The sequence below is a fragment of the Leishmania panamensis genome (assembly GCF_000755165.1).
Source record: "Leishmania panamensis strain MHOM/PA/94/PSC-1 chromosome 26 sequence".
NCBI lineage: Eukaryota > Euglenozoa > Kinetoplastea > Trypanosomatida > Trypanosomatidae > Leishmania > Leishmania panamensis.
Window position 1 is genome coordinate 222,588 of NC_025872.1, and position 27,514 is coordinate 250,101.

The 27,514-nt window shown below is 59.1% G+C and overlaps 11 protein-coding genes across 11 annotated transcripts, besides 2 other annotated features; all 11 read right to left on the minus strand.

The window, feature by feature from the left end:
* Positions 1–42: part of a repeat region that runs on past the window's edge.
* A 665-nt stretch (positions 43–707) lies between these two features.
* LPMP_260760 (hypothetical protein) lies at positions 708–1,172 on the minus strand (the record flags this gene model as incomplete). The annotated part of the gene is made up of 1 exon (XM_010701595.1): positions 708–1,172. One exon carries the CDS (start codon positions 1,170–1,172, stop codon positions 708–710), a length of 465 nt encoding a protein of 154 aa, XP_010699897.1.
* A 604-nt stretch (positions 1,173–1,776) lies between these two features.
* LPMP_260770 (hypothetical protein) lies at positions 1,777–2,175 on the minus strand (the record flags this gene model as incomplete). Its single annotated transcript, XM_010701596.1, has 1 exon — positions 1,777–2,175. The coding sequence occupies one exon, from the start codon at positions 2,173–2,175 to the stop codon at positions 1,777–1,779; it is 399 nt and encodes a 132-aa protein (XP_010699898.1).
* An 819-nt stretch (positions 2,176–2,994) lies between these two features.
* Positions 2,995–3,561: a repeat region.
* Positions 3,562–4,237: 676 nt separating this feature from the next.
* On the minus strand, positions 4,238–5,308 carry LPMP_260780 (glutathione peroxidase-like protein, putative; the record flags this gene model as incomplete). Its single annotated transcript, XM_010701597.1, has 1 exon — positions 4,238–5,308. One exon carries the CDS (start codon positions 5,306–5,308, stop codon positions 4,238–4,240), a length of 1,071 nt encoding a protein of 356 aa, XP_010699899.1.
* A 1,292-nt stretch (positions 5,309–6,600) lies between these two features.
* Positions 6,601–7,152, minus strand: LPMP_260790 (glutathione peroxidase-like protein, putative; the record flags this gene model as incomplete). Its single annotated transcript, XM_010701598.1, has 1 exon — positions 6,601–7,152. The coding sequence occupies one exon, from the start codon at positions 7,150–7,152 to the stop codon at positions 6,601–6,603; it is 552 nt and encodes a 183-aa protein (XP_010699900.1).
* A 1,244-nt stretch (positions 7,153–8,396) lies between these two features.
* On the minus strand, positions 8,397–8,915 carry LPMP_260800 (glutathione peroxidase-like protein, putative; the record flags this gene model as incomplete). Its single annotated transcript, XM_010701599.1, has 1 exon — positions 8,397–8,915. One exon carries the CDS (start codon positions 8,913–8,915, stop codon positions 8,397–8,399), a length of 519 nt encoding a protein of 172 aa, XP_010699901.1.
* A 1,058-nt stretch (positions 8,916–9,973) lies between these two features.
* LPMP_260810 (asparagine synthetase, putative) lies at positions 9,974–11,035 on the minus strand (the record flags this gene model as incomplete). Its single annotated transcript, XM_010701600.1, has 1 exon — positions 9,974–11,035. One exon carries the CDS (start codon positions 11,033–11,035, stop codon positions 9,974–9,976), a length of 1,062 nt encoding a protein of 353 aa, XP_010699902.1.
* Positions 11,036–11,916: 881 nt separating this feature from the next.
* Positions 11,917–14,736, minus strand: LPMP_260820 (hypothetical protein; the record flags this gene model as incomplete). Its single annotated transcript, XM_010701601.1, has 1 exon — positions 11,917–14,736. The coding sequence occupies one exon, from the start codon at positions 14,734–14,736 to the stop codon at positions 11,917–11,919; it is 2,820 nt and encodes a 939-aa protein (XP_010699903.1).
* Positions 14,737–15,650: 914 nt separating this feature from the next.
* LPMP_260830 (hypothetical protein) lies at positions 15,651–16,616 on the minus strand (the record flags this gene model as incomplete). The annotated part of the gene is made up of 1 exon (XM_010701602.1): positions 15,651–16,616. The coding sequence occupies one exon, from the start codon at positions 16,614–16,616 to the stop codon at positions 15,651–15,653; it is 966 nt and encodes a 321-aa protein (XP_010699904.1).
* A 1,331-nt stretch (positions 16,617–17,947) lies between these two features.
* MP100 (RNA-editing complex protein MP100, putative) lies at positions 17,948–21,025 on the minus strand (the record flags this gene model as incomplete). The annotated part of the gene is made up of 1 exon (XM_010701603.1): positions 17,948–21,025. The coding sequence occupies one exon, from the start codon at positions 21,023–21,025 to the stop codon at positions 17,948–17,950; it is 3,078 nt and encodes a 1,025-aa protein (XP_010699905.1).
* Positions 21,026–22,152: 1,127 nt separating this feature from the next.
* LPMP_260850 (hypothetical protein) lies at positions 22,153–24,489 on the minus strand (the record flags this gene model as incomplete). Its single annotated transcript, XM_010701604.1, has 1 exon — positions 22,153–24,489. The coding sequence occupies one exon, from the start codon at positions 24,487–24,489 to the stop codon at positions 22,153–22,155; it is 2,337 nt and encodes a 778-aa protein (XP_010699906.1).
* A 1,774-nt stretch (positions 24,490–26,263) lies between these two features.
* LPMP_260860 (40S ribosomal protein S16, putative) lies at positions 26,264–26,713 on the minus strand (the record flags this gene model as incomplete). The annotated part of the gene is made up of 1 exon (XM_010701605.1): positions 26,264–26,713. The coding sequence occupies one exon, from the start codon at positions 26,711–26,713 to the stop codon at positions 26,264–26,266; it is 450 nt and encodes a 149-aa protein (XP_010699907.1).
* Between the last annotated feature and the right edge of the window lie 801 nt (positions 26,714–27,514).

Sequence of the window (27,514 nt, forward strand, 5' to 3'; positions counted from 1 at the left end):
AAAATGTAGGCGTATGTGCTTGTTTCTTGGCTTGTTTGTGGTAGACCTTCATGTTGAAAAACGAACTATGCTCTGTGCCTCTGTCGTTTAAAACGTCTCCACCACCTTAGCTGACGGAGACGTTTTAAACGACAGCGGCAACCTCAAAGCGATCCAGCCTATCATACCGCTGCTGTACACGGCTCTCTGCCTGTTTTCGAAAGCGGCAGATGAAGAAAGTGCTCACAGCCAAGGTGCAGGCGCAGAAAACTTCAAACATGATAAATGGCGTGCTGCTCCTCTCCGAGTTTCCTCCGTCGGGGCATTTCGCATTCATTGTGAAGGTTCTGTATGGGCGGTGGGTTGAATAAATGGAGGTGCGGGAAGGGTGGGTGAAAAGGAGGGAGGTGGTGGCATAGGGCGTGGGCTTTGGCTGAGCCCCAGCTTCGCGGGTGGGGGGCCCTTCCGAAGGGGGGGGGGGTCGGCCTGCGCGGGCGGGGTGTTTCTCACCTGGGTCCTCGGGGCTTTCCTGGCGGCCGGCGAGGTTTCCCGGGCCAAAAAAAAAGGATGCGGCGCGGGAACCTCCGGCGCCGGCCAGGACCCGCCTGGCCCCGGGGTGAGGGGGGGCTGCGCGCTGCGGAGGCCGGGAGGGGGGGGGGGAAGGGGCGTGCCGGCCGCATACCCGGTTCTGCTTTTTTTTTTTTCATGCAAATTAGGGGGACCACAGTTTAATCGCGCGTCCGTTTTTCGCCTGGTGCCACCTCCTCCGCCTGTGGCTCTTGGTCTTCCTCTTCGCCGAGAAACGTCGGAGCCACGATGAGAGGCCTTTCGCCAGACGGAAACATGGTGCCGCTCAGCTCGGCGATTGCGCGCTCGTACCCGACACGTCCCCCCAGCTCCACTAAGGCATAACCGGCGCAGAAGCAGTCGGCATTGAGGGGGATTTTGATGTCGGTGATGGTGCCAAAGTAGTCCGGATCACCCTCCTTGAACGAGACGAGGTAGTCGGCAATGTCTTCCTGAGTCGCCGTTTCCGGCAGATTTGAGAAAAATAGCACCCAGCCCTCTATGCTGGGAATCGGATAGCCTGGCTGTATGTCGTTCGGGCGCTGCAGGCGCTCGTACTGTGTGCGGGTGCGGCGTACGCGGCGCAGCTGTCGCAGTTCGGTGCCGGGGGCTTCGGTGGCTTCCATCTGAGCAAACAGCTGTTGTGACAAGGCGCGCGTAGCTTACGGCGGCTAACGACGAGATTTACTTGCTTTTGTTTGGTGTCGCTGAGAGGGGCAGAGCATTGGCATGTGTTGCGCGTGCAGGGTGTGTTTCATGCGAAATGATGAGTGAGCTCAGTAACAGGTGTGTGACACAGACACTCCCAGAGAGAGAAAAATAAACGTAGAAGAGGTAAGCGGGATAGTAATGTGGCAGACACGAATGTGCGTTTCATTTAACGGTGCCGCTGTGGTCGCCAACAGAGGCAGCACGAATGCAGCACAGCCTGCTACAGCTAGATGCCTCACTTTTATCCTCAAACACTCGTCTCTCACGTGCACCCGGACTGACTCAGTTAATGTGCCGTCAAGGAGTTCATTTGCATGGGTACGCTTTTTTTCTTTCCTGTGTGTGTGTGGTCTTGCTTGCACGCATGTCACGTCGCACGACGAGAAGGCCCGCTCGCCACACAAAGCCAAAAGGCAAACGGCCAGCCGAATGCTCGAAAGCACGAAGCGTTCCGTGAGTACTCGTGACCATCGACCACAGAGAGAAAGACGCACAAAAGTAACGTCGCGACCAACCACGTCACAGGTCGTCGCCGTTCCACCGCAACCCCGGCTTCGCAGTGGCGCCGCCGTACCCGGTCAGGCGTGGACCATAGCGGTGATCCCCCTTCACATACCCGCCTCGCATGCTGCCAGTGACAACGTACTGCCCATACGCCTTGATGACCGTCGCCACGGAGTTGTTGCGCAAGTACACGTTGCCAGTCTTGACAGTTGCAAAACGTTTGGACCGGGACAGCATGGTGTCGATCTTTTCCTGTAGCTCTGCCGGCGTGCACGACTCCACACCTTCGCCAAGCTCCACGCGAACGGGGTACAGGATGCCGGCACGCGCGTAGGGTTCGTGATGCCGCATCACGTCAATGACACGGCAGAAGACTGGCGCCCGCAGCACGGCGCGCAAGCTGCAGCGCAACATACGAGTGAACAGAAGTCCTTTGTCTGCTGATCGCTGAGGTGCGCACACCACATCCAAAAAGAGACTTCGCCTAGAGCGAAGCAGCAATAGACAAGTCAGCAAGATGACGGTCTTCAAAAACACAGATGAGCCCCAGTTTTTTCTCCTGTGCCCGTGGGATAGTTTGCGGCTTCGCCGCGCACTCGGCTGCCTCTCACGCCTCGCAGTACTTCGTTGTCTGGCGCTCGTGGCTGCCCCTACGTACTTGCTGTAAAGGTAACGAGAAGGAAGAGAGAGTTGAATGGTGATGAGGAAGGCTGGAGGCAATCAGTACAAGACCAAAGATGCCGCAGGGGCGCACGTTCGTTGCTTCGTGGTCCAATCAGCGCGCCACATGTTGTCCGTCTTGCGAGAAACCTCCATGCTGAGACGCGGTAGAGAAAACACTCATCCGGGGAGCCCTTCCCCCCCCCCCTATCAACGCTGAAGTCAGCGGTGTCGAACTTGCTCCATCGCCACAATACTGTGACCCGGGTATCTTTTGGGAAGGTTCTGCCTTCCGCGGAACCCATACGCTCCGGTCAAACAGCTGTTGGGGTGCGCACTTTTCTGGCACCAACAACTGCCACCAGGCCAAGCATACTGTTCTTTAGGCTTTTCCTGTCCAAGTCCAGTAACAGGAGACACACACGCACACATGCACATCACAAGCAAAGCGTGCGAAGGAGGCAAAAAATAAGGAGAGGAAAGGCGGAAAGGGGGAATGAGCCAAACGACCTGATCTTGTCGGGAGTCCTTCATCTTTTCACTTCTGCAGTTGGCGCTGTCATGAATAACAGTGGGGAACACACCAGCGTGGTGTCCAGGGCCCACCACCCCCCACTCTGCTCTGTGTGCGGAAGTGCCAAGCAGCCCACCCTCTCTCCCTGCCAGTGCCGAGCCCCCCCCCCCTGATGGCGACTGGGCCAAGCACCTACGACGTAGCGAGGCCAGTGCGATGTCTCGCTGCGGATGTCGGCGGCCAGGTCCTGGCTGGCGCTGCGTCGGACCGACCTGCGACAGTGAACCCGTCTGTGCCACGCCCATGATGGGCGGAGTGCCAGCGTGACTCGAACGTATTCCTCACCTGGCCCTTGCTGCTGACGGGTGTGGGGAGCCTGAGCGTCGCACCGAGGGATGCGCCAGGTGGCGGCCGGCACAATGGGAGCGGCTGTGAGACGACCTGCGAGGGTGTTGGGCGGGCAGGGTTGGAGGTCGGGGCTGTGGTTCGGCGACTGTAGTGGGCAGCATTGCTGCAAGGTGTGTCGACGGCTGCTTGGTGCCACGCGATGGGCCTGTGGCAGGCCGAGGAGGGGGCGGCGGCAGAGTGGCGTTTGGCCTCTGCTGTGCGGCAGAGAAATGGAGACGCGGAAGGAAAATAATCTTTTTGGAAGACATATGTGCTCTCGTGCGACACGTGCGTCCATGCGCATGTGTGACGCCGGGATGAGCGAAGAACGAAAGAGAGGAGGAGGAACGAGAGCCCACGTGGAGGTGGTGTCTCTGCGTGTGTGGACTCCCTTTCCTGTCCCACTTTGCACCCTGAAACTTTCTCCTCTCACGACTCCTTTCACACCCACACAGAGTACTCGAGCCATGAGAGAGAGACCGCCAGTGGCATGTCAGCCGCAGCACTCTGAGAAGAGGGTTGAGGGAGAGAACGAAGGGAGCGGTGGGAAGCGGTGTGCTTGCGTGAGAACGACTTGTAGCAGAACGCTAGGAATGAGCCCTAGGAAAGAGACAAAGAGAGCAGAAACGAAAGGCAGTTAGAAAAAGCGTGAAGAGATGCACACGCACACGCACACACCAACCCTAAACGAGCGTGTGAAAGGGGGGAGGTGGAAGGGAGGAGGCGGGAGGGGGAGGCGGAACAACTGGAGGATACCGAAAAGGGAGGAGGCACATACTGTCACTGTCACCAGAGGTGAAAAGAGATGGCGCAAACATACACATAGAGAGAGACAGAACGAGAGAGCGACGAACGATGATGGGAAAAAAAAGACAACAGAAATTGGCTGCAATGCACCCCCGGGTAGGACACATCTTACTGCAGCTGTTCCGACTCCGCCGCCGTCTCTTCAGGAGGGGCGGAGGTGCCCGTGAGGTCCTCATCCTCCACCGTTGCCACTGTCGCGTCGAGCATGCTGACAGAGACCTGGTTGGGAGAGGGGTCTCGGTTCGCTTCATCACTGTCCTCCGACACCGGCGGACCGCCTTGGGCCGTCAGGCTCGTCACTGTGAAGGTGGTGGAGACGGTGACGAACTCAGGATTCCTCAAGCCTGGCGATGGCGGCGTCATGTACGTAGCGTTCTCGTCGAGAGAAGACATGTCAACGGCGCCGCTCGCGCGGTGACTTCCCTCCGCCACGGCTGCCTCCACTGCAGCAGACGGGTCCGCGGCCTGCAGGAGCGGCATGGGTGCTGGGGGTGGTACCGGATGCAGCAGCTCTTCAATACGGACGTCGATCTCCGCAATACTGGCTCCAGGCGCAAACCGAGCGTAGGGTGCACCCTTCTGATCGACGAGAAAGCAGGTGAAGTTCCACCGCACAGCGCTCTGGCCTAGCGCGCCGCGGATACGACTCTTCAGGAACCCGACGAGCGGCAGCTCGTGATCGCCGTTCATAACTACCTTGGCCATGATGGGAAAGTCTACCTTACCGATATGCGGGTACATGCACGAGATGCTCTCCGAAATCTCATCCTCATCGCCTGGCTCTCCGTTGCCAAACTCGTTGGACGGAAACGCCAGGACGACGAACCCTTCGCAATAATGCTTGCGGTAGAGGTTCACAAGGGTGGTGTAGCCGGATTCTGTGTAGTACTTGCACTTGCTCGCCACGTTGCAGATGAGCACGACCGAGCCCTTGTGTTGACAAAGGTCGTAGAGCTCGTGGCGACAGTTCAGTACCTGGAAGTCGTAGATCGTCTTGGTGGCGTTCGGATCGGGCGCGTTGACAGCGACACCGTGAGTGCACGCCAGCGTCTCGTAGGCGGACTGCGTCTGTGCCACAGGGTGGCTTCGACTGACCGAGGTGGTTGGGCTCAGCATCTGGGCAAGCATCGGCACCGACTGTTCACCAACGGACGTGAGAGTGTTGTCTCCAACTTTCATGATTAGCGTATGCGAAGGTGGCGAGCTCAAGAAGAAAAGGCGATGCGGAAAAGGGTAGCGGTGTACTACACGCGCTGCTCCTCAGTGCCGTCGTATTGGTGTGTGTGTGGGGGGGGGGGTCACTATCACGCGTCCTTGACAACCCACACTACTCTCTCTCCTTGTGTGTATGTGAATGAGGCGTCGTGTGGGTGGGGAAAGTGGAGGGAAAGTGGGGGGAAAGTGGAAGTTCATGTCCGTGCAGAACGATTTCGGGAAGAAATTCGCTGCTGGGGAAGAGAAAAATGGAGGAGAGGTAGAAGAGAAAATAAACCGCATGTACAAACATTGTCGGTGGGGTGGCTTCCTCATATGGCAAAATCCGTCGGCGGCGCCAAGGCAGATTGCACGAAACAGGGGGATAGGCGGGGGACAGAAGGGGAGAACACAGGAAGGGAAGGGGAAAAGGCAGATAGCAATGCGACGCATGCCTCCCCCTTCCCACCATCAGCTCACCGTTAGCTGCCCCGTCCAAACATAGAGAAAACGCGCCGACAAGCACCGCTCACGTCCCGATTCAACGGTGTCTCTACGTGTTGCTTTGTCCGTCCGCGCACCTCAGCAGACACACTCGCGCGCATTGCACAAGCCGGCGCCGCCAAGCTCAGCAGGCAAAAGAAGGCGAAAGGAGAACGATGACCCCCAACGATGCGCCGAGCACACCATGGGGACGTGTAGGGCGGCGGGGGGGGGGGGGGGGCTCGCGAGGCGCAAGGAGAAAAGTGAAAGGGAACTTACGGAGTGAGTGATGCAGCGGCGTAGCAAAGCCGACGCTCCGCATAGGATCTTTTTTTCTGGCAGAGCAATAATGATGCAGGTGTATGGACCGTTGCTCCCCGCTCGCCTCGCAGCTCCCCTCCCGTCCCAACGCCACATCCGCCCCCGTGCTTTTCTCGATCTGTGCGGGGGCGAGAAGGGTCGCAGAGAGCGGGGGAAACAGAGGAAGAGAGCACAACAGCGATGCGCGAAAGCGTGCCGCGTTTCTCGACGACATAGCTACACTACAGATGGGAGAGGGGTCATAGGGGTCGGGGGGGTGAAGCAGGCGATGGGCCCCGCTCCTCCCACGCAGCCAAGTATCAGTCGGCAGCCTCGGAGTCCCGTGTGGGGGCGCAGCGTGTGAGCAGCTCTCCATGAAAAATGCGAGGTCCTCTTCGCATGCACATACACTGCATACGTGCACCCCGTACGTAAAATGCCCGAGCGAATTTCAAGCGCCAGGCTCCCTCCTGCACACGTGTAGGGCATGCTTGTCAGAGGTTCGACGACGCCGCAGCATCCAGCAACGGTACCAGCCTCTTCTCGATTTCTTCTACCGTCGCGCCGGGTGGGAAGCGGTGCACGGCATGGCCGTCTTTGTCGACCAGGAACGACGTGAAGTTCCACTTCACCAACGTCGTGCCGAGGATGCCCTTGCAGGTGTTCTTCAGGTAGCAGTACAGCGGGTGCTCTTTCTCGCCGTTCACATTCACCTTTTCCATGATGGGGAAGTTTGCCTTGAAGCGCGTGCAGGCGAAAGTCTTCACCTCCGCCTCCGTGCCAGGCTCCTGGTGAGCGAACTGGTTGCACGGGAACGCCAGTACAGTGAAGCCGCGACCCTTGTACTTTTCGTACAGCGTCGTGGCTGTCTCGTAGCCGCTCTTGGTGTAGCCGCACTTGCTGGCCACGTTGTAGATGAGAAGCGGGTGGCCCTTGTGCTGGGAAAGGTTGTACGGCTGGTGGTCGCTGTCGTTCACCTGGAAGTCGTAGATGGACGACGCCGCTGCGGCACCGGCGGCGCATCGGAGAGTGGGAAAATGTAGCATCTCAGGGTATACAGGGGCGCGGTAGCTCAGTAAGAGAGGCAGAACATAGCCCACGGGTGTGTACACCGTTTCGTGCAAAGCGGAGTACACTTGGTTGCTCGGTGGCCGTGCCAGCAAGAATACTTGTGTGTGTGTGCTGGACAGCAGAAATGCACGGTGGAAGAATGAGAAGGTAGAAGAGGAGGAGCAGCGCGGAGAGGAAAAGGGGGGGAGGGGCGACATACATGCAAGACGTGCACACACACCCCAATGAACCGCTCGACGATGCGCAGAGCCAAAATCATATACGAAATTCAATAGGATGACACGCGGCTGCGTGGGAGAAGGTGAATGCAGCTGTTGAAAGGAGGGGGAGGAGGTTTGTGCGTGTGTGTCTCCCACACAAGCACAGGCATGGAGAGCAAGGAACAGGGAAAATGTCGGAGGCGGTCGTGATGCGCACGTGTGTGTGTGCCTGTTGATCCGCACACACACACGTGCGCATCACGACCGATTGGTTAAACTCTGCACTACGTGCACACACCCCATACAGAGGGTATGAGGTACAACGACACACACAGAGGTAGCCGTCTTCACTGCCAACCCCTTCGTTCCCGCCCCGATGATCTCTGTCCACTCACCTCCCCCCCCCCCAGATGCAAAAGTGGCCAAACGTAATTGAGTAACGCACGCTAACACCCAGCGCTTCTGTGTGTGTGTGTGTGTGCGCGCACTCATCGTGCAGAGGGTCATCCCTGTACGCTAGACGAATCAGCATCAAAAAGAAAGCGTAGGTGCCATTCAGAGCCATCGCTGCCTTCGAGTGGTTGCGTACGCAGCCATCCTGGAGCCAAGGCGGAGGTAGACGTGTAAGCGGCGCACACGCAGCAAAGCCTCTCATCCTCACCTCTCCTCGCCCACGCGCTTCTACGGCATACGCATAGAAAGGGGGGAGGACGGAACACGCGCACTTGCGTAATTTAGCACCAAAGAAAAGAGAGAATGAAAAACAATGCAAAATGTCACGAGTTCTCTGAAAAGCAACGAAGGAAAAAGACAAAGCGGCATCCGAAGAGGTGCGGGACGGGGTGAACATCGTGTGTGCGCGCGCCGTGATGTGTGTCGTGAGAAACACTGAACAACCGAATGCAGCTGTGCAGCGGTGAGTAGGTTGTGACTTAGCGTGCGCGCAAACTGCATCACATCACTCACTGCTTTCCACCCGCTACGGTCTCCGCACCACTCAATATGGTGCCTCTCCATGGTTAGCTACTCGGTGATGTCTCTGTGGCACCTTTGGCAGCATCCAGCAACGGTACCAGCCTCTTCTCGATTTCTTCTACCGTCGCGCCGGGTGGGAAGCGGTGCACGGCATGGCCGTCTTTGTCGACCAGGAACGACGTGAAGTTCCACTTCACCAACGTCGTGCCGAGGATGCCCTTGCAGGTGTTCTTCAGGTAGCAGTACAGCGGGTGCTCTTTCTCGCCGTTCACATTCACCTTTTCCATGATGGGGAAGTTTGCCTTGAAGCGTGTGCAGGCGAAAGTCTTCACCTCCGCCTCCGTGCCAGGCTCCTGGTGAGCGAACTGGTTGCACGGGAACGCCAGTACAGTGAAGCCGCGACCCTTGTACTTTTCGTACAGCGTCGTGGCTGTCTCGTAGCCGCTCTTGGTGTAGCCGCACTTGCTGGCCACGTTGTAGATGAGAAGCGGGTGGCCCTTGTGCTGGGAAAGGTTGTACGGCTGGTGGTCGCTGTCGTTCACCTGGAAGTCGTAGATGGACATGGTGCTGTGGAGTAAGGAGACAAGTATAGTGACGAAGTGAGAGAATAAAGGCTATAGAAGAGAATGCAAAGGAGTGTGTGTGTGGGGGGGGGGTGCTAAACCACAAGCATATATATATATATATATGTATATGTGTGTGTGCGTGTATTGTAATAGGGGAGAGAGGAGAGTAGCCATGGCCATGTCCCTTTTAAGTGCCGCTAGGAGCTCATCAGTCACAGTCGTACCAGAGACGACAGACAGAGGGAGAGAAAAACGCCGAGACAGTCATAGAGACACAGACACGCGCGCGCGTTAGCAGAAGAACGCAGAAGGGGTGAGAGTTCGAAAAGGGAAATTCCCCCCAAAGCGCTGCCCGTGACGTGCCTCTCTCTCTGTACCACAGCTCTTTCACAGATATAGGCGTCATTTCCCCCACCTCCCCTTGTTGCTGGTGCTCATACAGCCCCTTCATGCATCGCGAACGACTAGCGTTCGCCCCGCTACTGCAACTCCTTCATCTGCCTGTCCCTTACTACTCTGCTCGTTGCGCCCCCACCACCACCCTTTTACGCAGCTGACCCACCTACCCTCCATCTCCCTCTTCGCAGCACGGCGCTCGACGTGCGTGCGCCACCGTCTTATCATCATCTTCGGAGGGGGAGGGGGACAGGATGCAAAACAGAGCTGCTGAAAGCGAGCAGTCACGTAGAGTGGCAGACACAGATAACGGACCAGAGGACGGAGGGGGAGGGAGAGATTGGAGAGGTCGCTACATCAAGGGGTATTCTTCTGATAGAGCGCTGTAAAATTTATTACGATGGTTGTCTTCTTACCTTCGGAACTTCTTCTCTCGCTCACCCTCTTGCTAAGGTGCGGAGTAGAGAGGATCCTGCATACACTCATGCAGGTGTGCACTCGTGGGCCTTTCATGCGGTTGCGTAGGTTAGTGGGCGTTATGCATGGGCGACTGGTAATACACCTTCTCCGTCCATCATCTCCCGCCTCCGTAAGGAGCTTCTCGCTGGCATTTAGGGGGGATGAGGGCACCACGTGTACTGCAGACGTTCCCCTTCCTCTTACAATAGCAAATGCTTCACCGTGGTCTCGTGGGACCACACGCCGCACTGCACCTCGCCGATATGCTTCTTGCGGAGCATGAACATGGCCATACGGCTCTGACCGATACCGCCCCCGATGGTTTGGGGCAGGTCTCCGTTTAGCAGGCACTGGTGCCACTTGCACTGGAGGCGTTCGTTGTTGCCAGTCATCTCCAGCTGTCGGCGCAGCGTCTCCTGGTCAACACGGATGCCCATGCTGCTCAGCTCGAGCACATCATCGAGAGCCGCGTTGTACACCAGGATGTCGCCGTTCAGGCCCTGTAGAGACATGATGGGATTCACGGAGGGCTTCTCGCCGCCGGCAGTCGGGAAGCCGATCTTGGAAGAGTCGACGGACACCGGCGACGACCAGTCATCGTAGTCTGGGGCACGCGCGTCGTGGTAGTCACCGTGGCTCAGCTTGCAGCCGATGCCGATCAGGAACACCGCTCCGAACTCCTTGACAGCCTCACGCTCGCGCGACTTGGGGTCCAGCTCCGGGTAGCGTTTCAGCAGCTGCTCCGTGTGCACAAATGTGATCGACTCCGGCAGCACCGGGGTAATGTCCGGGAACTCGGCGCACAGGCGCCTCTCCGTCTGGCGCAGCACCTCGTAGAGAGAGCGCACGGTAGCCTGCAGGTACTCAAGGCAGCGGTCCGCTGGCGCTATCACGCGCTCCCAGTCCCACTGGTCAACGTAGACGGAGTGAATATTATCTAGGGTATCCTCCACACGCAGGGCACGCATGTTGGTGAGGATGCCCAGACCAACGGGAAACTTGTGTTCGCCGAGGGTCTGGCGCTTCCACTTAGCGAGCGAGTGCACCACCTCGTAGTTTTCCTCCGGAATCTCTTTCACGTGCACCTGCACGGCCTTCTCCACGCCGGACAGGTTGTCCTGCATGCCATCGCCGACGCGGGCGAGCATGGGACACTCCACCTGGATCAGGTTCAAGGCATTGGCGAGCTCCTCGGTGAAGATCGCCTTCACCTTCAAAATACGGAGTTGGAGGTCAACGTACGCCTGCGGATCGGACGACATGGGTAGGCAGTGGAGGGGAAACGGGGGGGAGGGGAGGGGAGGTGGTGGTGGTGGTGGTGGTGGAAAGGGGTGCAGTACACGGAACTACCAACGTAGGAGCGGCACGAGAAGAGAGACGGGTGTATTTAGAGGAGCGGGGTGGGAACGAAAGCGAGGAGAGAAGAACGAAGTGTGTTAGGCTGTGCGTTCGTGTGTGGACGGCTGCCTGCGAGCCTGCGTGCAGTGAGGGGGGAGGGCGGGGGGCGGGGGAGATGGCGGTATGTGTGCATGTGTGTATGGAAGAACAAAGGAAAGGACACACACGGAGTTGTGTAGGGGGAAAGAAAGAGCGGAGCAAGTGTGAGTGAGGGCGGTGGAGCAACCATTACAAGTGTGTCCACACGAGCAGCAACAGACAGAAGGGGCAGCTTGAGCAGAACGAGACGAGCTCGTCTCCTCTGCTCAAGCTGCACGCACTGCAGCACCCGTCGTGCACCACAACAGTTATCAGCGACAATAGGCGTTTTAGCATCGTCAAACCGTCTAGTGTGCACCTTTCAGCGAAGCAAACAGTAGGGTGTGAGGAGAGGGGGAGGAAGAGGGGGAGGGGGGAGTAAAGGTGGGAGGAGCTTGGCAGCTCTGTCTGGGTAGCCATTCCTCTCCCTCCCCTCTTCCATTCCCACCCACTATTCTCTCCCCTTAAACAGTGGTGCATTTCTTCACCCGGTAACACATTGTTAAGGGTATCATTACGAGGTGGTGGAGCACATTAGTGGGAAGCACTCAGCACTCGATCAGACTACACGTAAAACAAAGGAGTGCGATTTGCATGCGTAGGCGTGAGTAGGTATGCACACATGCGTTTGGGAATTTTTAAAAGGCGCTGTTGGGGCTTGATAGCTTTAGAGGGCGTCTGGTGCTGCACCACCGCGTGCTGAGTAACGCTCAATCTCGTTCGCTGTGTGAAGCACCTGCTGCAAGAAGGAGAGCGCCTCCGTCATTGGGGCAATGTTCTCCTCCAGGCTGCTGTTGGGGCGCAGCTTCCAGTGAATCGTTGACCCACGCGAGCGGAAGAACGTTAGCTTCGACGTTGGCTTCAGCACCTCCGACATCTCGGCCGGGGTTAGGTGCAGTGCATCACGCGCCCCGTGACCACTGCCACGACCGGCAGCCCGACGCGCTGCCGTGACGCTGCGCATAAAGTTGTTGTTGCTAGGGTTCTGCATCGCCGCTACCTTGATGGGGCCGTAGGTCGCCACCTTCTCCTTCAACTGGCGTGCCGCCGCGAAGTTTTCAATGAAAAGCGATGTTGTGTTGTCCACGAGGAGGTCCGTCCCCTCCGGCTTCACGCGCGACGTGTGCTCGACTACAATGCTCTCCACATTGAGGTCTTCGGCAGCGTAGTCGACCTCACAGACGTTCGTCAGGTCCATGCGCTCGTACGTGGCCGTCGAGCCGTGAATGAGGTAGTTGTGCTCGGCCAGCGACAGCTCTTCCAGAATCGCCTTGGCGAGTGGCGCGGCGGGGTTGTCGTCTTGCTGCTTCCAGCGACGGTAGGCGCGGAACTCCACCTCGAAGGGGTAAGCAACAGTCTTGTTACGCGCCAGGTCATCCTCGTCATCGTCAATGGGCGCCTGGTGGATGCTCTTCACCTCCTCTGCCGCCGGTGCCGTCGTCTCCACGCTTGCCCCATCAGCTTTGTCCGCCTCCTTCGGCCCCGGGGCACGCATGTTGTGGAAGGGGCAGTCAGGGTCCACGCCGATACCGACAGGGGTCGGCCCCATCCGCGCTCTGTCTGCCGCGGACACTGGCGGCCGCGGAGGTGCTGGTGTCGCAGTCGCAGAGGCATCAGCTGCGCCGGCAGCCGGCGTTGTCGCAGCACTCGGACTGGTGACGGACGCCCCGGTAGCAACAGCGGTGCCGTTACCGCTGCCCTCCGCAGCCACCGCCTGCACTTCATTCTTACGGCGCACAAACGTCTCGTCGAGAGAAAAGACGGACCAGTTGAAGGTAACGCCAATGTTCTCAACATCGAGCAGGCGGAACTGGTCCACATCGCTGTCCCACACCGCCCGCGCAATGGAACGGCTCTGGCGCTCGTTCGAGAAGAAGTTAATCTTCACCGTCGTCGAGCTAGCGGGGAAGTGCAACGAGCCACTCTCCATGTCCACCGCACGCGACACACAGGCGGGGCAGTCCTTGATGAAATAGAGCTGCATCGACTCTGTGTTCATGCGCTCGACAAACTCGCCAAAGGTGGCGTGCTTCAGCGGAGTGGAGTAGGAGCCCTGGCGGGCGAGGCAGCAATAGGCCGCACCGAGGTTGATCTTCACCGACACATTCTGCGCGCGGACATCCTCGAGATTGAGCAGGAAGCGGAACTCGCGTAGGAAGTAGTCGCGCAGAGAAGCGAAGCGCTTCGCCGTCAACACCGGACTGGTGGCAAGGCTTGTCTCGTACATGACGGCGGCTCCTGTGCCTGCCTGCTGCACTGTCAGGGGAACCACCTCGTCATCGTTGTCCAAGTAGTGATCCACGTCCTCGCCCTCCGCTTCGATGCCCTTCGAGTGGTGGTCGAGGCTGCCAGTGTTGTGCTTCACTGCCGTCACAACAGCCTTCGCGGAGGTCTCAGCAGGCGCTAGTGCCATGGGGTCTGCGTGTGCTGCGACAGCAGGTGCGTTGCCAACACCATGATTTCCACCAGTCGTAGCATGCGTCTCCACGACGTCGGGGGCCAACAACGCCGGTGGCGCAAGACCGTGAAGGCATCCGTCGCTGACAGGGTTCGGGGCGGCAGGCTTCTCCACGACTTCATCCCCGTCATCGCCATCACTGTTGCTTTCGGGAATCGGCACCGCTGCGGCAGCGCGCTCGATAGAGCTTGCTGCCTCCGCTATCGCCATGGCCTTGCGGTGTCGGGCTTCCTGGTGTTCCTCATCGTCGTTGTCCTCGGAGGAGGAAGAAAAGGGGATGATTTCCTCCACGTCAAAGCCGGCAGCCGCGTGCGTCTGATTCTGAAAGGCGCGTTCTTCAGCCGTCTGAGTGGAGTCCAGCACCTGCGGAGGCGGGGTGTAGCCCGTAGCCGCCCTACAGGCGGCGGCTGCAGTGATATCGGTTGCGTCGCAGCCTTGCGCCTCCACCGGTGCCCTTGTACCGTTGTTGTCCTTTCTATAAATCACAGCAGCAGCAGCCTCGCCCCGTTGGCCCATGTCATCGTCGTCGTCCACGGCGCTCTCCGCGTTGCTGTCAGCAGCCCTCTCGTCCTGCTCACGCTGCTGTCCCTCCTCTTGCTCTTCATCGCTATCAGTCCGCTGCTCTTCCCCCGGCTGCTGCTCCTCTAGGTCGTCGTCATCCAGGAGCCCGTGTGCCACGCGCCACTGCAGCGTTCCGCGCCGCGGCTTACCGATCGACAGGTTCACTAGGCGGATCAACTTGTTCTGTAACTTGAACGGTTTGGCTCCCTTGTGGCCAAATAGCTTCAGAGTCACTTGGCGAGAGTTATTTTGCAGGTCACCGACGATGACACAATAGCGCCGCCGCTTCTCGCCACGGAAGAGCAGCTGACGTGCAGTGTCGTTCGCATTGTTCTCAAAGATACCAAAGTGTGTGCGAGGCGCGGCTGTGCGGGCCTCCGCCGCCGCCGCTAGTCGAGCGGTGACAGACATCGAGCTGCCAGTGCCCGCGGCAGCGGCGGCGCTACTTACCACCTGCGCCACCATCATGTTGAGAGGAATGTCCTTTCCTTTCTTCAGGTGCGCAAACTGCGCCGCGATCTCCTCCTCCTCCGTAACCGGCTTGGTGGCCTTCGAGCCCAGCGTCGATGACGGTAGCACAACATGTGTGGTGGCGGCAGTGAAGATGGTGCTCGCCTCCTCAGCACGCCCGAGCGCCGCCGACGCAGACGCTGCCATCGATCCAGAGGCATACTGCCGCTCCATCTCTTCCGTGCGAAGCTGGTGCTTGAATGCACCACGGCCGCGACGCACGGTCGCTGCCGGTGACTTTGCCGCAGCTGATGGCGGCACCGTGTGACCTGCCCCGCTGCCGCTCCCCGCCTCGGCCGGCGCCACGGTAGAGGAGGTGAGGTGGGACATACGGGCAGCCAGATTTCTACTCTCGTACACGCAGCTCGTGTATAAACTAGATATTTTTCTCCTCTTGCCTGCTTGCTTGCGCACGTGCGTATCAGATGTCGACACACCGGTGCGTGCTCCTCTGGCGTGGGTTGGATGGCACTCGTGGAGAAATGGTAGGAAGACAAAGAGGTAGGGTAAAGAGAGGGGAGGGAGGGGGTGGAAACAAGGAAGAGGGTCGGTGCATCCATTCCACGCTGAAGTCGCTCCCGACGTGCTTGCGTGTGCTGTGCTCGAGATCACCCAACAGTTCAGGGGTCAACGAAATAAAGCCAAACCAAAAAAGGAAACCCAGCCAAGCCCTACACCTCGCACACGGGGATACGATGAGGAAGTAAACGACTAAACGTGTGGCAGTGGGGGGGAGGGGAGGAGGGGCGGGGTGCCGCATGAAAAACATCGTCCTTTTCGCCGACGTCGTGGGCGCAGAGTTGCACGCACGTGTTTGACGGACCATTCGTTGCTGTTGTTTGTCTTTGAACACTTCGTCCTCTCCCCCATTCCTAGTCCACGCGGCGACCATACTTGTCCACACGGTACGTCGTGGGTCCCACGTTGCGCATCTTCAGCTTGTTCGACTTAACGTATGTCCCGCTCCGCCCCGCCTTCTGGCACGCATCCTCCATCCTCTTGAGCGTGTGCGCCCACTCCTTTTCGGACGGGTGCTTCACCGTCTTGGAAAATGTGCCAGACTTGTTCGCCGTCGGCGGCGAAAGGGTGAGACTGGCCTCCCGATCGTTCCCGACGATGCTGGTGAAGTGGTGGTAAATGTGCTGCTCCTCCGCGTATGCCTTCACTGCGTTGCTCATCTCACGCAGCTTGTGTACGGCCGCCTCCGGGCTCTGGAAGTCACGAATGGTCAGCTTTACGGGATGACCCTTGCGGATGTCCTGCACAATCTTCTTGCTGCGCCAGCCGATGAAGTGGGCATCAACAGCGTCGCGAAAGGCATGATCGACCAGTTCCTTCGTCTTCCCCAGGTACTGGCGCGGGCGGTCCGCCTGACCGTCCCCGCCGCTGGCGTCGTGCTGCCGCTGCTCCTGTTGTTGCGCCGCAACGCTAGAATCCGTCGCCGGAATGCCGGTCAGTCCACTGACAAGGTCCATCTCGGGCTGCACAAGCTTCCACACCCATGCCTGCTCCCGGCGGATGCGGCAGTAGGCAAGGTCGTCGCCGCGGGCCCCCATTCGAACAAGGTTCATCTTGCGCTGCTGCGCTTGCTTCAGTGCGTCCTTGATGTCCATTGGGCTCAGGTGCACACGCTCCTCGATGCCGGTGTCGGGGTTCTCGATGTGGGTGATCTGCACCTCGGCATTCAGGATGAGCGTGTCGACAGGGTGCTGCTGCAGGTAGCTGCGGATTTTCGCAAGCGCCTCGGAGGATGCGTTGGGCGGGGCCAGCTCCTCCAGAACCGACTCCAAGCTCTTCTTCGCGTTCTCGACAGCCGCATCGTGCCGCACGCTCGCCATGGGGTCAAACTCAAACGCAAACGGGTCCTCCTCGTTGTCTCCGGTACGCACCTCGGCGGCCAGGCGCCACGCGGAGGCGGACAGGCACCGGCAGCTCATCCACTGTGGAGCGTGTACACAGACGTCTCTGCTATTGTGGCTACAGGCCGTACTACGAATGGCGAAGCCGCTGCCCGCGCGTGCGAACACTGGGTGATACTTAGCAGCTGCCGTTGCTATTGTGCTGCCACCGCGTGCGCTGGTGTGTCGCACTGCGCCGACAGCACAGAGGGGAGGCAGAGAAGTCCGCCGCATTTGACGCTGTGGAAGAGGCGAGTGAGGCGGGGGAAAAAAAAACAAAAGCGCAAAGGAGAACTCGAGGAGAGAGGGGAGATAAAATGCCGCCAAGTGGTGTCGTCTGGAGTGGGGGTTGGAGGTGGAAATGGAGAGAGATCACCACTGTGCAGCTGCACACTGGCTAGCACCCCGTTACTCTCCGCGTGCTACGCGATGATCGACACGTTGTGCAAAGGCTGCGTGTGTATGATGGGTTAGTTGATCTCTGATGGAGTTGATTGGTATGTATTGCTGTCCCCTTCTTGTCACGCATAACTACGCGGCACCCAGAGAGGGGAGAGGTAGAGAAGGAAAGGGGGAGCCTGAGGAGAAGCGGGGGGAGCCTCGACGAATGCGGCTGGGTAACAAATGAAGTGAAAGATGGATGTTTGTTAGAGGGAGGCAGAGGCACGACAGTGAGCAAAACGAGATGGGCGTGTTTACCTTTATGCAACCGTATTTCCTGTACACCCACAACATCGCATACACTATTGAATTCCAGCGAGCCATTCTATCACCCTCTACTCTCCCCATGTCGCACACACACTTTCTCTTATAGACAGGTCACCTGATGCATACCCATCGTTCTTCTCGCTGCTGCGGCGGCGGCCTGCTATTTTTTTTTTTTTGCTTCGTTGGGAGGATTTTGTGCTGAAGCGCAGACAGTAAAAGAGAAAACGAAGAGTCGCGCGACTGCAGTGGTGTACGCGGCCCCCCCCCCGCCCCTCTGTGCTATTTCGAACAAGAGAAGACCGAGCAGAGGAGGAGGAAAACTAAGAGGCGAAAAAAGGAGCGACCACACCCCCACACCCCCACACCAAAGCCAGCGCCTCCCTCCCTCCCTCCCTCCCCTCTCCTACACACACGCTTCTTATCCTGCGCAGCTCGCTTGCTGCGTGGACCTCAGCAGGTTGAGGGAGGGAATAGGAGAGGTGGAAAAAGGAGTGCCGTAGAAGCCTCCTGCCTCTCTTTGCTACCAGTGTGGGGCAGACCCACAGGCACACGAAACACGTCGGTCAGAGCACTTGGAACTGCATGCTGACGCCGTAGTGGTCAGACGGAAACAAATATGCTGGCGCCTCTTGATTGTTGTTTTCGACATTGACGCTTCGGGTTCCCACTAGATGCGCTTCCACCGGCTTCAGCACGCCGCGGGTGTGACTTGAAGCTGCGGCGGTGCCTGTCCGAAGGAACACCTTGTCGGATCGGCCAAAGAAGATTTCTTCAATCTTCAGCTTGCAGAACGTGTTTGACTCGTCCATTGTTTTTCCGTAGTCATTGGGGTGGACGATGGGCCAGCACTCGGCATACCGCGTCTCAGGGGGCATGAGGAACTCGTTGCTCGGCCAGTCGTTGAAGTCGCCCATTACGAGCGTGTCGCCCTGCAGCTGCCGCGTCAGCGCGTGACGCAGAGCCTGATCCTGACCCGTGCGGGCCACCTCATTCACCTTCACAAATGGAGCCAGCAAGTGTACGGAACAGACGTTTACCACCCACGGCGATACTGCAGATCTTCTCTTGCCGCTCTTTCCCGCTGAGTCGTCACCTTCGGTGACGCTTTTGCCGCTGTGGGCAGTGGCAGCAGTCAAGTCCAACGTTGCCACTGGCATGAGGGAGACATGGCCTGACCACGCCGGCACGTTCAGGTGTTTCAGCTGCTGCAGTGGCCATCGCCCGCCACGGCGCACAAGCAGCAGCACGCCCCATGGATGCAAGATGGAGCTCCCAGGACTGCAGGACATGATGTACCGCTCGCGGCACCACGGCTGCGCCGCAAGGTACTCAGCAAACGGCCGCTCCACCTCCTGCATCCCCACCACATCAGCATCCTCGGCATCGATAAGCTTTGCCAGCACCGGGTACCGCTTCGGGCTGCACCAGTCAATGCCTGGCATACCCAGTGGGGTAGGTTGGTTGCTGTACCGATCGAACATGACATTCCACGTGAGAACCCTCAGCGTGGGCACCTCGGCCGCTGCCACAGAAGCAACAGCCGCGGCTGCCAGGGAGGATGACGATGCCCCTTCAGCCGGCGCGTCCTCCTTCTGCCGTGGTCGTTGCTCCGAGGCTGTGGTCACAGCAAAGTTGCGCAGCTGTGAGGTCCAGGCCTGTGATTCGGTGTCAAATGCCACGGCGCCGTCCTTCGACTCCTGCTGCTCCATGTGCATTCCAGGCAAGAGGCTGCGTGCGTGGCGGACGCCCTGCTGCTTTGCGACGACGCCCAAGTCCACGTACCGCATCGACCACACCTTGCTCTTTTCGTTTTGACTCCAGTGATAGGACGGCGCCAGGCACAGTGACGGGTGGGGCCGATCAGCCGGCGCGTGCGCGAAGAAATGCTGCAGTGAACTGCGAAGTTCTTGGAGGTCCGCCTGCGCAGACGTGAGCGTCCGCGGCAGCTCGGAGCGCAGCGCCGACGGTGCCCCCGGTACGTAGTCCAGTAGTAGTGGGTCGAGGATGCCCTGATTCGGGGTGCTAAGGATTGTGTACTCGGCTGCCGTCAGCGGCTGCGTGGAGGACCAGAAAGGGTAGTACGCGGTCTTGTCTAGCGCTGCGGGAGCAACGGATGACAACGCAACACGCGCGTCGGATGCCGTCGCTGTAACTGTGGCGCTGGAAGTTCCCCGGTCAGCATCTCGCTTCGTGTCAGCTCCCGTGGCCAACGGCGGCGCACTGGCGTCCGCCGTGTCGGGTAGGGGGCACTTAGAGGTGCTGTAGCGTAGCTCAACCCCTGCGTCACTTGCGAAAGCGTAGCGCCCCCCGCGCTGGAGACAGCGAAGCAGGTAGCGGGCCCAATTGCCCATAGTGACCACGCTGGCGCGGACACCCACGGCACCGCTGGGGCCAAGCCTCCCCATTCTCACCTCTGCCTCCATGTACGCTGGAATACGAGACCGACCGAGTACTTCACCGTAGCAGAAGAGGTGATGGGATCTGAGCAGGTGGCTGAGATAGCTGCTGTACAACAGTTCGCATGCATTGACGTCACGCATTGGCTCATCTGATGCACTGTTGTCTGGTGCGGAAGGCGGGAGAGAGAAGGGCTGCACCGACGCCGCGCATGGGCTCTTACCCGCGGCCGGCAAGTCGAGCGCTGCCAGCGACTGCATCGTTGCCGCCACATCCCTTTCGGCTACAAAGAGTAGGTAGAACGCTTGCACGTCAAGCCCCAGGCCACCACTGGGCTGCTCGCGGATGAGCTGAAAAGCTGGCGTCCCGACCGCCGCACCAGCGGTCGCTGCAGCCTCGCGGCGTCGAGCATGGTATGCCGCCATGAGAATCGAAAAGCTGGAGCCGGACAGCGGAGAGAGGTCTGTTGCAGAGCAGCCGTGGCACAGCAGGTAAAGCAGCAGTGCATCGGTCCGCGCTGTCGTGATGGCCCGTGTATCGCCGCTCAGCAGGTCATCGCCGAGTTCGAGCCACCTCAGGGAATCGCTGAGCGTCATGTGGCGCAAGTCGGAGGATCCGTGCAAGATGCTCGTACCCTGGAAGTAGGGCGTGAGGGCGAGCACGTTCAGCCACAGCTCCCCCGCCCCGATGAGGCAGATGGATTTGGAGGTGTGCTGCACACCGTCACGGCACGCCAAGTCGAGCGCCCATGCCGTCACCTTTCGCTCCACCGGGCCCTCAACGTTGACACCAGAGACGACCACCTCGCCGGGAATCAGCCCGCGCCCCAACGGCATCGACTTGACTATGCGATCCTCCATCGCGCGCATTAGCGACCCACCAGGGAGGCGCTGAGCTTGCACGTCCAGTCGCCGTGTAGACAACGTGGCGCGGCATTTGTACGCCTTTGCAAGCGTGTCCGGGCCGTCAAGGGCGAGAAGAAGAGAGTGGCGACAGACCACGCGGCGCAGAATCTGCATGATGGAGTTGAGGACGTGCCGCGAAGCCTCCTTGTTGCGTCGCTGCTCTGGAGACATGCTCCTGGTGATGCGCATGGCGACACCGACAAAGGAGTTCACGTCAATCGCCACATAGTCGTACTCCACCGGCTTCTTGGTGATAAGGAACTGGTAGACATCAGCCAGTCGCGTCCCTTCTTGGACAGAGGCGAGTCGGCAGGTGCTGCGCGTCAACACCCCCCGCATTGAGGGAGAAAAAAAATGATGGAAGAAAGCAAAGGCGTGCCTGTGTGTGGGTGTGGGTGGTGGTGGGGGCCGGTGTGTATGCAGTGGATGGGCGTCAAAGTGCGCGTAAAACGAGATGAGCTCGCGTAAGGTAGGGGATCGGCACGGGAGGGGGGAAGGGCTGAGTAGCGCTACTTTCTGTAAGGCTGCGATAATTCGAAAGGGCGTACGCTTGAACGTGTGTATGTGTGTGGGGGGCGTGGTGGCGTGGCAGTGGTAACGACGATGGCCATGATGGTAGCAAATCGCCTGGATCTCCTCTCCTCTGTAAAGGGAAGGAGAACGGGGTATGTGAAAGGATCGTGGGTAGAAGGGGAGAGGATGGAGGAAGTGCAGACGAAGAGGGACAGGAACACGAACGCATTTGCATGTGTGAAAGGCTACGTACGCAACTCTCCCCCTTTCTCCTCGACCATCGACACATGAAAGCCCACCGGCGCATGACTGCAACGACAGCTTTAAGCGCAGGTTTTACTTCTCATTACGGAGAGAGAGAGAGCGGGGAAGGGGGGATCGCCAAAACCCTTGTCGAGCCCTTTTACATGATCTAAGGCATCTTTACGTACGCGCATGCCACAGCGGCACTACACAAAGCGCACCTCCAGTCCTTCCCCGTTGCTGTCAGTAGCGAATGCGCGCCAATATGCCTGTAAGTTGTCCATGTGTGTTACTTCATCTGTCTGTGCTCACTGCTCCTGCGTACGTGTGTCTGCGTTAGGGGTCGACCATCAAGCAAAGAAGGAAGCGAAACAGGAAGGAGCAAGCACAGCTACTGTGCGTAAGTGCGTCCATGTGTGAATAAATGCAACTCTCACGCGTCTCATCACGTGTGTCGCCGGTTTGCTTAGTTTTGCTGAGTATTCTCTTTTCCTTTCCATCTTTGGGCAGTGCGCAGCGTACTCGCCATGTGGAGCACATACAGTCGGTCACACGTAACTCCGCCGCGCCCATCTCCTGCCCTTTCCCTCCTTACCAGCTGCTCATCCTTTGGCTGTTCCGGTTTATTGGGCCTCGATGATCTGCAGCGCCACCGCGTCGTCCTCAGCAGCGGTGGCGGTAGGTGCCTCGGTGCCACGCGCAGCGTCACCTCACTCTGGTGGTACTGCGCCGTCAATACCGTCCACCTCGTGCGTGACTAACTCTTGGGATTCCTCTCTCGGAGATGCTCCAGATACATCCACAGCATGCTCTCCGTTACCCTCACCTCCGGCACCGGTTTCGCCGCCAGCCGACGTCTGCTGTACTGGTTGCTTAGGTATTTTCTTCCCCGCACCGCCGTCTGCCGCGGCCGAGGAGCTCTTCAGCAAGTCGAAGAGAGTGCGCTCGCTCGTGTACAGCAGCAGAAACCGCGAAAGTCGCTTCCCGACAACGCTGGTGGCTAACTGCGTCACCTCCAGAGGGTGTACCATCGTCGGAATCGCCGGGGCGGTGGCGGTCGTCGATGTGGGGCTTCCAACGGTACTGCAAACTCCGCTCTTCGTGGTGTCAGTGCCGCTGTTGGCGTCACCGTCGTCGTAGCCGCCACTCTTCGCGCGTGCAACGCGGGTCTCCTTCCCCTCCCCACCTTCGCCGTCGTCCGATTGCCTGCCCTCCTCGCCGCTGGCACCGTCACTCGCTGCCCCACCGCCGCGGCCCTTTCGCCGGCGATTTGCCCCTGCGGCCGCAACGCGCTTTGCCGGCACGAGTGCAAGCGGTACCGCGCCCACCGCCGCCGGCAGCACTGGACCATCTCCATACTGCGCCTTCCAGCTCTCTTGCAGGAGATGAGCAGCCTTGTGGTGCTCGCGAAGAGTGAGCGGAGGGCGCAGCGGTGGGTATGCGTGCACCAGCACCTCCACCGGAGGTGGTGCGTCCACCACCACTGAGGCAGCGATGGCATCACCTTTGATAGCTTCGATGCCCTTTGCCAATGGATCCGTAGACGGCGCTGAGACCAGGGCTCTGTCCTTCGCCTTGCGTGAGCGGCTAGAGCGAGCACGCTTCTCCGTCGTGCCATCGGTGGACACATCGGCGCCCCCGCCAGACCTCTGCCTAGACCCGCCCTCAGCACGCAGACGCTTCCGACGGGGATTCTTATCTGCCCCCGCCCCTTCCCCTGCGTCCACAGCGCTGCCGTCACCATCCTGCGTCGCGATCATGGTCCCCGCCGTCACCTCGCCACCGGTACCTGCCGCTGCGTGAGCCCCTAGGGGCTGCTTTGAGACGCGTCGCCAAGGCTTGCGGGCTGCGCCGGGCAGGTGAACCTCTCCTCGCTGGCGGTTCTCGCGCTGCACCGCCCCAGAGTGCGGCTGGCCGGTCGCCGGGCAGAATGCTGTTGTGAGTCCACACTTGATGCAAGGCGGAGGCAAGTGTGGCTTTCCCGTCGTGGCGCAGAATGGTGTACCACCCAAACCGCAGTCTGGGCACACCACAACAACGGCAGCCGGTGCAAGTTTGGTCTCTGGACCTCTCTTGTTGCTGGGCGTGCGCCGCCGCTTTACCGAGAGAGAACCCATGTTAGCCGCCGTCTCCCCGCTGGTCACAGCGGTAGACTCTGTAGTGACGGTCGCTTGGAGGCCCTTCAGCTTGTGCATCTGCCGCCTCTTGGCTGGACCTATCGCCACTCCATTCTTCAAAGGCTGACTGCCAATGGTGGCCGTGACACTCAAACTCCCTGTGGATGCCGTCGGTGATGCATCCTTGTCTACCAAAGCGCGACAGCTGGGAGTGGTTCTCTTCTTGCTGGAGTGTGCGCTGCTGGGCGCCTCGGTAGGGCCCTTGGCGTAGCTCTTCGGCACTGGCGAGACCGCCCGATGGCCTCGTGCCTTCGACTGTGACTGGGATTGTGAGCCAGGAGCAGAGAGAAGACTCGTGCTGCGTGTGTCGAGTTCCGCCGCGTCAGCTGCTACGGCCGAGGACGCCGGGGCTGCAGCAGCAGCAGCAGCAGCAGCGTCAAACGCAGCTTGACCACCTGGCAACGCTATGAGCTCGTCGTGGACATCTTTCAAGTGTAGGCAGTAGAGTCGAATTCCGTTCACCTGCAACTTCGACTTGGAGTCGCTTAGCACTGGAAGGTCAGCTTGTCGCCCAGGGAAGTCCTTCACGGCATCCTCGAGCGCTTTGCGCCACGCAGTTGTGGCAGACTTGATGTCTGTGTATATCTTCTCGGCAGGATTGTCACTGCGGGCGATGGAGAAGGTGGGGCATCCCTTCACCCAGCGGATGGTCGCCGTGAAGTACAGCTCGTCTTTCATCGCGGCAGCAGAAGTGGTGAATGGAGCCTTGTAGGTGAACGTGGGCTTTGGTGCTTGCGCTGCGGCCTGCGCTGGCGCAAAGACGGCGCGCTCAATGGTGTAGCCATCAGGGTAGATGATTGGCTTCCCAAACATTGCGCCGCAGTAAGTCGAGCTCTGCACCACAGCCCCAATCGACGTAATGTTTAGCATCTCTCGCCCACACCACGTAGCTCCTCCAGTACTAGAAACGGTGTGCACTGTCTTCACTTACGCTCGGTTCCTTTCCGTTCTCTCTAAGAGCGATGCTGCACAAGCCGAGTGAAGCTGATGCGATACGAGCACGGTGGGTGCTCGAGCTCTTGTATGGCTTATGTATGTATGTGGGTGTGTGTGTGTGTATGCGTGTGTGTGGGGGTAGATGGGTGGCTGACTATCGCTGGGTGTATGTGAGTGAAGATCAAACAATGTGCCCCGGAGTGATCCATTAAGAGAGAAAGAATGACTGTTGAGGTCAGCGGGTTCTATTGCGTCTTCTCCACCGCCCCCTCTCGCCGTCCTGCACACTCCTCGAGGCCTTCTGTGCTTGTCGTAGGTGTGTGACGTTGTGTGGACGACTTTTCCCAATGTGTCGATCAAGGCAGGCTCACTGAGAGAGAGCGTGCGTGCGTGCGTGTCTCGATGTGTGGACTCCACCCTCTCCTTGTGTGCCGACAGTCGGGGAAAAGGGGGGAAGGAGGCGGAGAGCAGGTGAAAACAAAACGAAACAAACGGCGGCGTTGAACCGAACACACAACCACAACAACTGAGGAGGTCGCACCCTTTCACGTGCAGGCGTTGTGTGCAGAGTGATCAGATAATGAAGAACTCAACAAGGGTTCAGTGTGGGCGGCACTGGTGCGGTGAGGAGAAGGAGAACCAGGGGATCAAGCGAGCAGAAAGGGTTGGAGCAGGGGGAGGGAACGAGAGGGAGAGCGGGGAGAGCAGGGAAAAGATGGGCAGGTGAAGGAGGAAGAAAAGGGAGTCCGAGACAGTATGAGCGAGAAGTGGGCACACTGCAGGCAGTCACAGAGTGCGAGGCAGGGCCAATCTGCGCCCATGGCACACCAATGCAGAGATGCGCGCACCCACGCACAGGGACGTTGTGTGAACAGAGAGCTAGCGAGGAGAACGTCTGCACATGTACAACTCACGCTCTCTTCACGTTGCGCGGTTGGCTCACCTCCCTGTTGGCCACCACGCAAGCCCACCCGTGCCTTTCATCCAACTACTCTTGACAACTCGAGAAGACAGGGAGGGAGAATCGACCGTCTGCATGTCTGAGTGCAGTCGGCTGCGTGCGAGGTTTCCTGGATACGTGTGAGTACGGCGGTTCGCACAGCCCCACCTTACGCTGCTTTGTGTTCTCGTTTGTGTCTCCAATGCGGAAGTGGAAAGCAAAGCAAAATGAGCAAAAGAAACGCGAAGAAACGCACAGCGAAAGGGCGCAGTTGAGCGACTAGAGAGGGAGAGCAGAGTGGGCCCCAGCACAGAGACGGGACTTCGTTGCATGCAGACTCGCACCTGCACTTACACGGCTACACACGAAAAGACCACCTCTGCACGTGAAATTCAGTGATGAGTGTGACCATGAATGAGTGCCACACGATGGACGGTTCTTGTACCTCGCACCCTTCTCTCCTTGCCAGCGCCCTTCACCCCTTTCTTTTCCTTCTCCTATGCAACTGACGGCAGCTGGCCAGCAGTCGATTGAGGCTCACTCGTCGAGAGAGATGCATGGGCAAGCACAGAACACAGCTTTCCGGTCTCCACACCACCACCACAAACATGCGCAAAACTACCCGAGAAGACGAGCGTTTGATTGGTGTGTGTGTGTGTGGCAGTGCGCTGCGCACTGTCCGTGCGGCATCGACGGATCAGCCGCACACAAGCAAGCAGCCACACACACACATGGACATGCACAGGCAACCCCCAGGCCTGCATGGGCTTACCGGTACGACTTGGTAAAGCGCGTGCGGGCAGAGTGGCGGCCCCACTTCTTCGGCTCGCAGCGGCGGGGATCGGCGATCAGCAGGAACTTGTCGTACGCCAGGAACTTGTCCTTCAGCGCGGCCTTCTCCACCTCGTTGTGGTACTTCTGAAAGAACGCGATGAGGCCCTTGGCGATCGACTGGCGCGCAGCGTACGCCTGTGACACCTGGCCACCACCGCGCACCGTCACATCGATGCGCAGGCGCGAGTAGCACTTGGAGCCCACCACAGTGACGGCCTCCATGATCTTCGCACGCAGCGTGTCGGGCAGGATCTGCTGCAGCGGCACGCCGTTCACCTTGATGCTGCACTGGGACGCCTTGGTGACCGTGGCCACGGCGATCGCCGTCTTCTTCTTGCCGAAGGTCTGCACCTGCTTCAGCGCGTAGTTCTTGTCCGCGGGCATGAGGAGTGAAAAAAAAAGAGAAAATCTGAGTTGGGGGCATCAGCCAGGGACGTACACGTACGTGAATTAACAAGCGAGTGTGTGGGGGGGGGGGGGTAACAGCGAGCCCAGCAAGGGATAGAGAGAGAGAGGGAAAGACACAATCGCAGTGATCACGTGAAAGTGTGGCAGAGAAGAGAGAGGAGAGGCAAGAGAAGAAGGTATATACCTGAGATCAGCAGCCCGCCGCGTGAGAAGGGGGAATCAGAATAACATGGTAAGCAGCAGCCGCGTTATGTGAGGCAAGAGCGGAGGGGATCCTCCTCGCCCACCATCCGTGGCAGAGAACCGAGATAAGCGAGTGGGCCGGAGAAGTACAGAGGGGTGGAATGGGGTGGAAGAGCACCAGGGGACTTCAACGTGGCAGTCATCAACAGTAAGAGATGAGTGCGGCCTTGGACCACCGCAACTGCACACCCATATCTTCTGCTCGTTTGCGCTCTCTGTCCCCTCTTCATGGCCGCCTGCTTTCCGCCACCACCGTGTCCCCGTCCCTCTATCCTCTGCCTGCCGCTGCACAACTGCTGAAGTGAAAGACATGACGCATACCCTACGAAGTCACTAGCGCGTACGGTCAGTGTGCGCATGAGTGTGCGGGTGGGTGTACTTCAGTTTTGCTTTGAACAAATAACGTCATGGAAAAGAAAAAGGAGTAAAGAAGAGTGAGAATCCCGCGCAGACCTCAGTTCGCAAGCCGCGCGTCGGTGAGGAGGTGTAATACGCACTGGCGCATCCAGTCACGAGCAGAAGACGCAGATTCGA